The sequence below is a fragment of the Harpia harpyja genome, chromosome 7, assembly GCF_026419915.1.
Source record: "Harpia harpyja isolate bHarHar1 chromosome 7, bHarHar1 primary haplotype, whole genome shotgun sequence".
NCBI lineage: Eukaryota > Metazoa > Chordata > Aves > Accipitriformes > Accipitridae > Harpia > Harpia harpyja.
Window position 1 is genome coordinate 57447381 of NC_068946.1, and position 13327 is coordinate 57460707.

At 39.5% G+C, this 13327-nt stretch overlaps 1 protein-coding gene across 3 annotated transcripts in view; it reads left to right on the plus strand.

Moving 5' to 3' along the window:
• Window positions 1–13327, plus strand: part of PKP4 (plakophilin 4) — a 108732-nt gene that overhangs the window by 54598 nt on the left and 40807 nt on the right. For 2 of the 3 annotated variants that reach the window (XM_052792512.1, XM_052792513.1), the window contains 4 exons: window positions 390–424; window positions 8080–8211; window positions 8365–8555; window positions 9383–9941. In XM_052792512.1, coding sequence (XP_052648472.1) covers window positions 390–424; window positions 8080–8211; window positions 8365–8555; window positions 9383–9941 — 917 coding nt within the window. The remainder of the gene's footprint in view (window positions 1–389; window positions 425–8079; window positions 8212–8364; window positions 8556–9382; window positions 9942–13327) is intronic. The other variant, XM_052792514.1, reaches the window with a different exon arrangement.

Here is a 13327-nt window from a genome sequence, read left to right on the forward strand (position 1 = left end):
GTCTTTGAAGTGGTTTGTTTACTGCTAATCATGCACATATGACTGTGAACACTTGCTATATACTATTTTATTTATGTCATTACACCTTAAATAGCAAGTGCGTATCACAAATCATGCTCTTGTCTGTCCTGTTGCAGATAGGTTAGGCTGCTTGATAATTTGCCATGCAGTAAGTTACAGGGCATTTCCATTGAATAATACAAAATTAAAATTAATAACAAATGGTTTAGTTGTCAGGTGTAAAGTGCTGCAGAGTGTTATTTACACGGGCTATTGAAACTTTATCTGCTGGGGTTTTTTGTACAATTCTGTATGCTCTGGTTAAAAAAATTAAAAATCCAAACTAGCCACATGGTTCATTTTTGTGATAATTTTTTTTTTTTCTGCAGCTCTACTGAGAAGTCATTTCCTTGGAGATCATCAGGTATTATCTTTTATGTGTACATTTTGCTTTAAGCCTCAAAAACTTTATTTTCTTGGCATTCATTTCGTGTTATGAAGTGAACCGAACATTAGCAGCGATGCTACGTATCTTTTTCAACTATCTTTTCTAAAGTATAATATTAATATCCTCTTTCTCACACGTGAAGAGACTTGTGTGTTCCTCTGTTATTGTAAAAGGTTGTTTTGGCTTAGAGGTAGTTGCAGGTACTTTTCTTGCACCTTTTTGTGCCTTTGCATTTTTGTGTTTGATGTGACCATAACCACAGTCTTGTGTATTGGGTCTCCTTTGCAATTAATTAAAAAGTTTGAGTCTTCCCCTTGGCAGGTAAGGATCATGAAAAAATACTGTATATTTAAGCTTGAAAACTGATTTTCTTTTTACAGATATTCTTACTTAACTGAGAAAATCTCCAGTAAGTGAAGGTTTTTCTGAGAGTGCTTTTTCTGGTTTGTATCTCAGGATAGCTCGAACTTTCTTTCCAAAACAAGAAACGTTTGTCTTGTGGTACTTCTACATCTACTCTTGAGTATATTAGGTGGAATGGATAGGACTGTATCTTAAAAGTGACATTCAAGTGTCTTTTGAAATAATCCAATCTGTCCTTCACAGATCAGAGCATTTAACTAGTTACGCTTTCTGCATCAGTTAAAATATTTAACATTGAAAAGTCAATCTTCTGGACAGTGGTTGTCTCTTTAGAGTGATGAAGTGTATGTGCAGAAGTCAATATGTCAAAACCGCACAGCAGGACCAGAGATGGGACCTTGACTGCCAGCGAATTACTTCTTGCACTGGATCGTGTTTCTCTAATTCAATCATGTAGTCTTGACAGAATGTCATATTAAGTAAACCTGGTCTAATGTAGTCAAAATGCAATTAGCATTTTAGGTAGCTTGTTAAAAGTTTTATTAACCAAGTTCGGCATAGTATTAATATCATATCTTTATATAAGGATGCATGCAGTTTTAAAAGCGATGCAGTTTCTGCTGTACAAAGAATAAAGACATTGTAGTTATCTGCTTGTTCACTGAAGCATATTCATAATTATGATAATTGTGACTATTTTAGGTAAATAAGTCTCAAACTATCTACTTTCCCTTCCCCTTGCTGTTTTTTGTTTTTATTAAGAGGCTAAGCTCTTAAACTTGTGCATAATTGTATTTACATGGCAACAATTTTCAGTTGCCACCATGGTATTGCCTCAGCTGAGGTGAGGCACACGTTAGCTTTTGTCCTTTCTTTCAAATCTAATATTCTCAACAGCCTACTTGTTGTGGCATTTAAATTTTGCTAGTCATGGTGGTGCTTTTGAGGTATTCTTTTAGCAATGTTTTTTAAACAGAAGTCAAATTTGTTTTTTCAACTAATTGAGAAATTAGTTTTACTTATGCTTTCAATGTGAAAATTATTTTTGTGTTTTGTTTTTTTTTTAATCACATAATTTCCTGTGGTTCTATAATGTTCCTGTGACAATTCACAACTGTAAAGATACTTTCTGACAGACCTCGGTCATTTATTGGATGATTTATCTCATCCAACCCTATCCATTTCTTTATTTCCTCCTCAGTTTTTCCTGTAACTTACTCTTTGTCTATTGTTTGTTTTTCTCCTTGACTTTCTATTGGTTGCTCTCTTTCTTCCTCTCATCGATCCAGCTCATATTTTTATTTTATCCTTTCATTCTCTCCTCCCATTTGTGTTTCTTTTCTTTAGAAATCTCCTGTGCACATCCCTGCTAAGAAGTCACTTAACCTATGGCAAAAAATCATATTTCTATTTAAATATTATATGCATTAATATAAATCTAAGTGTATATTTCTCACATCTCTAACTGAGGCTTTTCTGGAGCAATTGCTCAGAAGTGGGCATATTTGGAAAAAATACATTTTTTGTTTAGAACTTTCCGATAGATGGTGTCCAGCTGTCTCATAGGGGTAAGAGAATCCTTGCTCATGAGATGGCAGGGCTCATAGAAAGGGCTTTAAACTAGGTTCGAAGGGGGCAAGGGATAAAACTAGGTGCACCAGAGATGAGCCTGGGGGCAGCGTGCCGATGTTAGGGGTGGATTCGATGACCCAGCTGAAATGCATCTACGCCAACGCACGCAGCACGGGCAATAAACAGGAGGAGCTGGAAGCCATTGTGCAGCAGGATAGATATGACTTAGTCGCCATCACGGAAACATGGTGGGATGACTCCCATGACTGGAGTGCTGCAATGGATGGCTACAAGCTCTTCAGAAGGGACAGGCAAGGTAGAAGAGGTGGTGGGGTGGCTCTCTATGTTAGGGAATGTTTTGACTGTTCAGAGCTACACGATTCTGATGACAAGGTGGAGTGCTTATGGGTGAGGATGAGAGGGAAAGCCAATAAGACAGATATTGTGCTGGGAGTCTGTTATAGACTGCCCGACCAGGTTGAAGAGACGGATGAATCGTTCTACAAGCGGCTGGCAGTAGTCTCAGAATCGTGTGCCCTTGTCCTTGTGGGGGACTTTAACTTTCCAGACATCTGCTGGAAATACAACACAGCAGTGAGTAAACAATCTAGGAGGTTCCTGGAGTGTGTGGAAGATAACTTCTTGACACAGCTGGTGGGTGAGCCAACCAGGGGAGGAGCCTTGCTAGATCTGTTGTTTACGAACAGGGAAGGACTGGTGGGAGGTGTGATGGTCGGAGGCCGTCTTGGGCTTAGCGACCATGAAATGATAGAATTTTCAATTCTTGGTGAGGCAAAGCAGGTGGTCAGCAAAACCACCACTATGGACTTCCGGAGGGCTAACTTTGGCCTCTTCGAGGCACTGGTTGAGAGAGTCCCTTGGGAGACGGTCCTGAAGGGCAAAGGGGTCCAGGAGGGATGGACATTCTTTAAAAAGGAAATCTTAATGGCTCAGGACCAGGCTATTCCCATGTGCCGCAAGTCGAAACGCCGAGGAAAACGACTGGCCTGGCTGAATGGGGAGCTTTTGCTAGGACTTAAGAAAAAAAGGAGAGTTTATCATCTCTGGAGGAAAGGGCGGGCAACTTGGGAGGAGTACAGGGATCTTGTTAGATCATACAGAGAGAAAATTAGAAAGGCAAAAGCTCAGCTAGAACTAAATCTGGCCACTATCGTAAGGGACAGCAAAAAATGTTTTTACAAATATGTTAACAGTAAAAAGAATCCCAAGGAGAATATCTTTCCTTTAATGGATACAGAAGGGAACGTAGCAACCAGTGATGAGGAAAAGGCCGAGGTACTTAATGCCTTCTTTGCCTCAGTCTTTAATAGCGAATCCAGTCATCCTCAGGGTACTCCACCCCATGAGCTGGAAGGTAAGGATGAAGAGCATAACATACCCCCCTTAATCCAGGAGGAATTAGTTAGGGACCTGCTACGCCATCTGGACACTCACAAATCTATGGGACCTGATGGGATCCATCCAAGAGTACTGAGGGAACTGGCAGAGGTCCTTGCCAAGCCACTCTCCATCATCTATCAGCGTTCCTGGTCAACAGGGGAGGTCCCAGAGGACTGGAGGCTTGCCAATGTGACTCCCATTTATAAGAAGGGTCAGAGGGAGGATCCGGGGAACTACGGGCCTGTCAGCCTGACCTCGGTACTGGGAAAGATTATGGAACGGTTTGTCTTGAGAGCACTCACACGGCAGCTCCAGGATAAGAGGGGGATCAGGCCCAGTCAGCATGGGTTTATGAAAGGCAGGTCCTGCTTGACCAACCTGATCTCCTTCTATGACCAGGTGACCCGCCTAGTGGATGAGGGAAAGGCTGTTGATGTTATTTTCCTAGACTTCAGCAAGGCCTTTGATACTGTCTCTCATGGCATACTACTGGAGAAGCTGGCATCTCGTGGCCTGGATAAGTGCACTATTCACTGGGTGAAAAACTGGCTGGATGGCCGAGCCCAGAGGGTCGTGGTGAATGGGGTGAAATCCAGTTGGCGGCGGGTCACGAGTGGTGTTCCCCAGGGCTCGGTGTTGGGCCCAGTTCTGTTTAATATCTTTATTGATGATTTGCATGAGGGGATTGAGTGCACCCTCAGCAAGTCTGCAGACGACACCAAGTTGGGAGGCAGGGTCGATCTGCTTGAGGGTAGGGAGGCTCTACAAAGAGATCTGGACAGGCTGGATCGATGGGCTGAGGCCAATTGTATGAAGTTCAACAAGGCCAAGTGCCGGGTCCTGCACTTCGGTCACGGCAACCCCATGCAGCGCTACAGGCTTGGGGAAGAGTGGCTGGAAAGCTGCCCGGCAGAGAAAGACCTGGGGGTGCTGTTTGACAGCCGGCTGAATATGAGGCAGCAGTGTGCCCAGGTGGCCAAGAAGGCCAATGGCATCCTGGCCTGTATCAGGAACAGTGTGGCCAGCAGGAACAGGGAGGTGGTTGTTCCCCTGTACTCGGCACTGGTGAGGCCGCACCTCGAGTCCTGTGTTCAGTTTTGGGCCCCTCACTACAGGAAAGACATGGAGGTGCTGGAGCGTGTCCAGAGAAGGGCAACCAAGTTGGTGAGGGGCCTTGAGCACAAGTCTTATGAGGAGCGGCTGAGGGAGCTGGGGTTGTTCAGTCTAGAAAAGAGGAGGCTGAGGGGAGACCTGATCGCTCTCTACAACTACCTGAAAGAGGGTTGTAGTGAGGAGGGTGTTGGTCTCTTCTGTCGGGTGTCTGGAGATAGGACAAGAGGAAATGGCCTCAAGTTGAGGCAAGGGAGATTTAGGTTAGATATTAGGAAAAATTTTTTTACTGAGAGGGTTGTCAAACATTGGAATGGGCTGCCCAGGGAAGTGGTTGAGTCACCATCCCTGGAGATATTAAAAAAGCAAGTGGGCAGGGTACTTCAGAACATGGTTTAGGGGGCATGGTTAATGGTTGGACTCGATGATCTTGAAGGTCTTTTCCAACCGAAATGATTCTATGATTCTATGATATACATTTCGGTTAATGTTTACATTTATGTTGTGATTATAGCATGATATAGGTTTTACTATAGCATGAGTAGGTTTTACTTCGATTCACTCTTGAGCTTTGTTTTGAAGAAATGTCACTAGATGATGCTTTACCAACTGCAATCTGAAAAATACTGAAATTAAAGATGAATGAAAACACTTCCTTAAATCACCTTTTTTTCCTCACTGCAGATAGTAGTTTATATAAAAAAAATTCAGTAGATGATGTGATGTGACCGTAGCTGTAATTGCTTTATGCACAGTAGAATTATACAGAATTTTTAACAGAAATACAAAAAGGTGTTGTTTTGCAGATGCTTATAAATAGAATATTAGATCAGCAGCCATTTATAAAAAGGCTATTATTTCATTCAGGGCACTCCCCTCATTTATAGTAGCAGAGAGAGATAGAAAGACAACAATTCATTTTATTGTGCATTCTTGCCTTTGTTAGAGATCCTAAACAATCTTTATTTTTTAGCATAGTGAAAGCATTTGCTTGGTGGCAAATGTGTGATGGAAGCGAGGTTTTGGTTCAGACCTCTGTCTTAGGAACATCTGTACAGCACTGCACAATTGGAACTTTGTTCTTCCTACGTGTTTCTCCCAAAATTGATTATTTGTCAGCTTGACATTGATTTAGTATCATGTAATATCAAGTAACTAAAATAACAGGGCCTTATATTATTTAGACAAAAAAGATTGAAGATGAAAATATTGAAGTTGAATATAATCATAATTTAAATGTCCCGGTCCCCGCAAGTATTTTATTCTAAAGAGTATGTAATACCCACTTATGTCTGTTATGATCTGTTATTGAGTTAGTGTAACAGGAGCTGTGGAAGTGCGTTATTTCAGTGTTGGTGCTCTGTATCATTTCTAGGCATACTAGTGATTAAATTAATGAAAGTGTAGTAACACTTCTTGTTAAATCTTAATTAAGTTTGGTCATAATACTCCTATTATAGTAAATTAACGAGCGTCAAATTTTACTAGATGGTTTTGACCTAAGAATGTACTACTGATAACTATGCTGACTGCCTATAATTTCTGAGATGTACTGATTTTTAAAATTTTTTTTTAAATCTGGTATTTGAATAGTGTTCAAACATTCCTCATAATAGCAATTAATGAGTAACATTTTTAGTATGAATGTTCCTTTATGGCTAATTGTGCAAATAGTGAGACAACAGCTTTTTGCATACAGCTATTGGTAAAAATCAGAGTATTTCTTTACAGCTTGATAGGTACAAATACTCTGGTTTTTATTTAGCTTTTGAAGTATACTGTAATAACAACTGTTATGAAGAATTTCCAACAGCTCATCTGTCAGGGTTATTTTGGTTTGTGTTTTCTTAGTTTTTCGTGGGATTTTTTTTCCCATGAGTGCCACTAGATTTTTATATCGGGGTATTCTTTGTTGGTTTGAGAAAGTTCGTTAGCTTTGTTAGAATTTATTTCAGCCCTTTTTTCTGTCTTCCTCCTAGTATCAAATTTCTGCCAACTCCTTACAGTTTTGCCTCTCTGCAATGTGCTGTTATATTCATTTTCAAAGAGCACTTTGCAAGCTTCACTGGCCACAACTCGCAACTTTTCACATGAAGCAGTCGCAGAAGTTTTTACTAGACTATTGCTTCCTAGCACCTTCCTTTTGGTTTCCACTCTAGGCTCATTCATGTATTTCTTCAGTAAGAATTTATGTATCTGGTGTTACCTTTAAACGTAACCCACATTTCCTACTCCCCTTCCTTAAGGGAGGTTTAGATTGGATATTAGGAAAAATTTCTTCACGTTATCAAGCACTGGAACAGGCTGCCCAGGGATGTGGTTGGGTCACCATCCCTGGAGGTATTTAAAAGATGTGTAGATGTGGTGCTTGGGGACGTGGTTTAGTGGTGGATGTGGCACTGTTAGGTTTATGGTTGGACTCTATGATCTTAAAGGTCTTTCCAACCTAAATGATTCTATGATTCTATGTATATCTCTGATGCCTGTTCTTCATCAATAAGTGTAACGTGATGGCAATTGAAAGCTTAATAGTTCTGTCAAAATTTTCTTGTTGTTTCATGTCTTCATCTTTGTCCTTTTTTTCTGGACTGTTTAACTTTTTCCTTTCTTCATGACAGTGTTGTGATGTCTCCTTTGCTTTCCCTTATGTATGATGGCACTTTGCTGTCTGTAAAGTTCAGCTAATATTCTTAGAACTGAAATCAGCTTAAGAGTTGTTAAAAACATTTGGATAGTAGTATGTGAAGTAAAAAATGTATAAAATTTGCAGCAACTTCTGTTGATGGTACACAAACAGGGATGAAATTCAACTCATCCTTTTACTTACGAAGCTCTTGAGATTATAGGACCTTAAGAGAAGTGATAGTTATCCTCTGTGCACTACAACACAGTTGCACAGTGTTTCACTCTGCAAAGTATATTTACCAGGTAATCAATTACATTTTTCATTAAAATAGGTTGGAAAGTACATTTGAAAAATTAGAATTGTAGAACGACATCAAAACTACAGGAAAGAAGATTCTCAGATGTTAGTATTAACATTCTTTTCATTTAGTTTGGTAGATGATACCTCTCTACCAGTAGACCCTGTTGATGGTGGAAGTAAGTTCTTCATTATTATGATTGAGTTTGCAGGAAACTTACATATGAAATGTTGGATTGATCTAATCAATTTCTTCTTTCAGATCCTCCAACCACCAGTGTAAACAAACCGCAAGTGTCAGAGAGTGTTCATACCAATGCCTATGACATTAGGACAGAACCAGAACAAGGGAACCTCTACTCACCAGAACAGACATCTCTCCATGAAAGTGAGGGTCTGTTGTGTGCTTTTTAAATATTAGAATATATTTCTATATTGACTGTATAAAAATATAGTACAATTATGAATGCAACAAATAACAAAGTTATATAATATTTTTGTGAAGTTGTTCGATGCTTTTATTCTTATGCTGGCTTCATATCTACAGGGTCTGTAGGTAACTCAAGAAGTTCAACACAAATGAATTCTTATTCTGACAGTGGTTACCAGGAAGTAAGCAGTTTCCATAACAGCCAAAACTTGAGCAAATCAGAAAACAGACAGCAGCATTCCCTCATTGGAACTGCTAATAACCATTTGGTGAGAAGCTCACGAGCTGAAGGGCAGACATCAGTCCAGGTATGCTCAAAATAGTACACTTTATCTCTGTATGCTGTCTATAACACAATTTTAAAGACAATAGTTGAATAGCTGGACCTACCTTTGTATAGGCCATAACTGATGTCATTAAATTACACTTTTATTTAACACCTTTACTGGTTAAAAAGCAGAAATGGCTTGCAGCACACATGGACTTGTTTGCTGAAATCAGCATGCATGTGATCTGGTTCATTCACTGCAGCTGAAATTAAGTAGAACTTCTGAGGACTCCTGACTGCAGAGTGCATTGCTAATATAATCTCAAGAAAGTATCACTCATTTGAAATTCAGTTGTGATATTGGGGAAAACCTCCTAGAATTTAGCCTGTATGTAAACATAGTGCTTAAAGGAAGATGGTATTTGTGTTCCTGTACCTTCTACTGTTTCCGGCTTTTTTACCCTCCTTTTTCATTAATCAGAATGATAGTGAGACAGTAATGGACAAAACTTCTTCAGCTTATACTAGAACTCTTTGCATTACTGTTCCTGAATCTCCAAAGCAGTGGAGTAGTGAGGAAAGCAAGCATAGGTGCATATTAACATAGAAAGCCAAATAAAAATGGGGAATGAATGGTTTTTCAATGTTAAATTGCCATTTTATATGTTAAGAAATACTGGTTTGAAAAAAAGTTACTTTATAGGAGAACTGGAAGGAATTACATTTAGGGTAAAAGCTACTCTTCAGCTGCTTTTATATATTGTTAAATTGTGTGCATTTCTTGTTGACTTCTCTGTCTTATGGGAGAAAAGTATCCACTACATGGCCTAAATGATAAATCTATCAAATGTTTTTGTTTTTAAACAGCCTTCAGTAAATATTGCTACCAACCGAGTCATGAGACGTGTCAGTTCAGTCCCATCCAGAGCACAGTCTCCCTCTTACATGGTCAGCACAGGTGTTTCCCCGTCAAGGGGGTCGCTGCGAACGTCTCTGGGTAGCGGGTATGGTTCTCCATCAGTTACTGAGCAAAGATCCCTTACTTCTCATGCGTATGCATCCACTACTCTGCCAGTACAGCGGGCAGCATCCCCGTATGCTGCTCAGAGACCTGCCTCCCCGACGGCTGTGCGGCGGATTGGCTCGGTTACATCCAGACAGACGGCAAATCCCAATGGCGGGACTTCCCAGTACCAGACATCGGTCAGAGTCGGCTCTCCTCTTGCCCTTACTGATGTACAAACCAGAGTAGCTTCTCCGTCCCAAACTCAGCTGGGATCTTCTTCCCCGAAGCGTTCTGGCATGACTGCAGTTCCACAGCATTTGGGAGCAACACTGCAAAGAACAATTCATGATATTGAACAATATGGACAGCAGTATGATATATATGAGAGAATGGTACCTCCGCGTCCAGATAGCCTTACAGGTTAGTAAAAAGGTAAAGACACAGCTTAAAACAAACCTACAGCTGTAGAAAACCCGTAGTCTTTTTATGGATGAAATGTTGTAGCACTAAGGTGTGAAATCTGTGGTGGATGTATCAAATCAGTTGTAAATACTGATGTCAAACACTATGTATCAATCATGCCATAAGTTTCTCTTTAATTACCAGATTGCTAGCTCTGCATTAGACTAAATCGTATGTTTTAAGTAGCTAAGTAAAATTCTGAGTCTTCCAAACAGAGGCATTTCAGTATTTTTGAAGATAAAGTACGTTTAAATGTATGTGCAGGTTATACACAAAGTAAAAGATACTAGGCTGGAACTAGTTTAATGTCTAGTTCTTTCTTAAAATATGTAACTTAGTACCATTGAATTTTATTCTTTTTTTCCCCTAATATGTCTAGGCTATCTCAAAGTACTTTGGCTTAAATATAGGGTAACCATTGTAGTATTAGCTTAAAATAATGCCCTAAAAGGTAGAATCTGTTCATCTGAGAGGCAGTTCTTATTAAGATGCAGTTACTTTACATTTTAAGTTCTGTGTGTGTTGCTGGTTTTGACTTTCATCTAAATGAGCACAGACAAGGTGATTTTGCAGTTAGACCATAGGCTCTTTTGAACAGACTGCAATGTCTATTTTTTCTTTTAAGCTGTTATACAGCAGGAATTCTCAAAATATTCTCATTCCTCCGCAAAAGGTATAAGGTGTCTTCTCCCTCACCTCTGTTTGCGAGACACAGTAATCTACCAGTTTGATAAGGGGACACTCCCCACCCCCCCCCCCCGAGTTTGACATGAAAGGCTATTCAGTAGTTTAAATGAATGCAGTCCAGTGGGCTGCATAATTTGTGATGTAACAGCAATCTTGTACTCTTAAAATAGTATTAAGGTACTTTACAAATACCACTGATCGAGAATATCACCTTGTCTAAACAGGTGAACTGATACATCTTTAGAAAAAAGGAGTTACTGGGATAGTGAATCAGTAATTCAGAAACAGATGCTTTAAATTTAATGCTTTTAGTATTAAGGAAGTAGTTAGCAGCTGTGGTAGTCAAGCTTAGAGAGCATCTTATTTTATAGCCATCTGCACTGTAATCTTTCCAGGAAACTTGAAATGCTATGACTTGCCTGTGCTCTAGGTTACAAACAATCAGTAAGAATCCCTCAGTATTATAAAAAAACTGTTACATTTTCTAGTATAAATTAGTTTTCATGTTTCTTTAGAGGGAACAGTTCAGTATAATACCTGACATCTTAAACTCAAATTTGTATATGATCAGTTTTCTGAGAGGAAGTTTGGAGGGGGGGAAGGTTAGTACTGTAGCAGCCTTTAATATAATCCAGAACTCTTCCCTGCTATGTAAGCTGAAGGAGAGGACGGATATATGATCAGGACCTCTCTTCCTTCTGTGCTTACAGTCCCTAAGAAGGGTATCCATGTGGTGCATGTTCTGGGAAAACTGTAATGTTAATAAGATGAGTGTCTTCCCAGGGATAGCATTGTCATCTGGGAGGTAGGTATAGGTCCAATTACCTGCTTTGCATTGGACATAGCTCCAGTTGCCTGCTTTGCTTTGGTGAAGTCCCTCTGTTTTCACCACCTATAGATGTGTTTTCTTAGTCATGACCTGTGAGACCCCCAAAGGTTTCCTTGCAGACACTGTGATAGAGCAGGTCTGTGATTTTGGGGGGAAAAATACTCAAATGCAGGATACATTTGGTTACACATCACTACTTAATTGTATTTTGAAGTTGTTCTATGATCTCCATCATTTCATTACCTTTGCATAGTTCACTTAGCATATTCTATTGCTTTGATAGCTGCTAAAGCTTTAGCAGCTTACAGTGGTAGTGCCAAAGTGGACAAAACAGTATTAATTTAAAACCAAAAATTATGATGGTTTTATGCCCTACTTGAATTTGTGAATGACTACACATTTAAAAATGTGTTTGCCCTAGCTATAGCACCTGTATGTTACATACTAATTTGCTAACTTTTTTCTAACTCTGTTAACAATTTATGATTTGATGTAGTGAGTAAATGTTGTGGATAATCTCTGCATATAATTTTAGGCAAGAAAGATGACAATAAATTTTGTTGTAAGATTGAAAAAATTAGGTTAGCAGTGTAGGAGGGGAAGCATGAGGAATGGTGGTCTGAGACCAAGTGGGATGTATGTGATTGTCACACTTATTTACTGTAGTACAATGGGAAGTATATTTGGTCATCTTTACTCTTAAGAATTTAATTAAGAGAACAAAACTGGTGAAATCACAGAATAAACAAAGAATGCCAAGAGCAGAAGGAACTGGAGTAAAAGGGTGAAGGGGAGATTAGGCCATTGCAAGATGCAGTAAAGAAAAGTCAGAGTGGAAGAGGACCCCATGGCAAGGTAAATCTCAGAGGCAAAAGGAGAAGTATTGTGTAATTGTTTCAAAGGAAGTAAAAATTCAAGAGACTGGAATATAGGTTTTCAAAATTAAAGAGAATTTTCCTGGTAGGGTAATACTCAAAACCTAAGTTGGTGTAGGTGGCAGAAGTGTTGTGTAGCAATTATATAATACATAAGTAAACTAAGTTTGAAAATAAATATGGGCTTGGCTTACATTTTATTAAATACGAGCATCTGAGGCTTGCTTAGTACTTAGCTAGCTAAAGGTTTGGCCGACTGTCAGTTAGGGCAGCGAAACATGATACAGAAATGTGGGAGATTAGAGAGGAGTATTGAAATATAATAATTCTGAAGTGCTTCCAAAAGAGGTTTTTTTAAGAGCAGAGGTAGGGGAGAAACTGATGAGTGCAGAAGACCTTTTACTTTGGGTGATGCATCCTGTTAGTTGCAAAAGCTCTGTACCCTCAGTTCTAAGAGCAGCATAGAAGCTGACAAAACTCAAGCAGGGAATGGTGAAGAACTGTCAGAATTAACTAAATTCTAACTATTTTTCCGCTACCCAGTTTAGTATATTAGTGCTTCTCTGTAGACTCTGGAAGTATAGCTTATAAAATAGCGGAACTAGGATGCTTTAAATGAAAGCATTAAAAATAGATGAGAAAGTTGGTGGAAGGTAGCTAGTTAGTACAACACCAATATCGGGAAGCAAAGTATACACAGAGCACGCATTAGATAGTCAATGGGAGGGGTGGTGCTATATGTCAAAAAATGTTTCTGGGCTAAAAAAGAAGAAATACAGGATTAAGACTGTACCACTAATCTCCTAACCAGGATGGCAACAGTGAACTTAATAGGTGATAGGTTGCTAATTTAGTTAGCAAAATGGTAAGGAGAAATACACATCAGTGGTGGTTACAGAAGTACAGTAACACAGTGGAATGCACAGAAAGAAATTCTAGGCAACATGAATGAA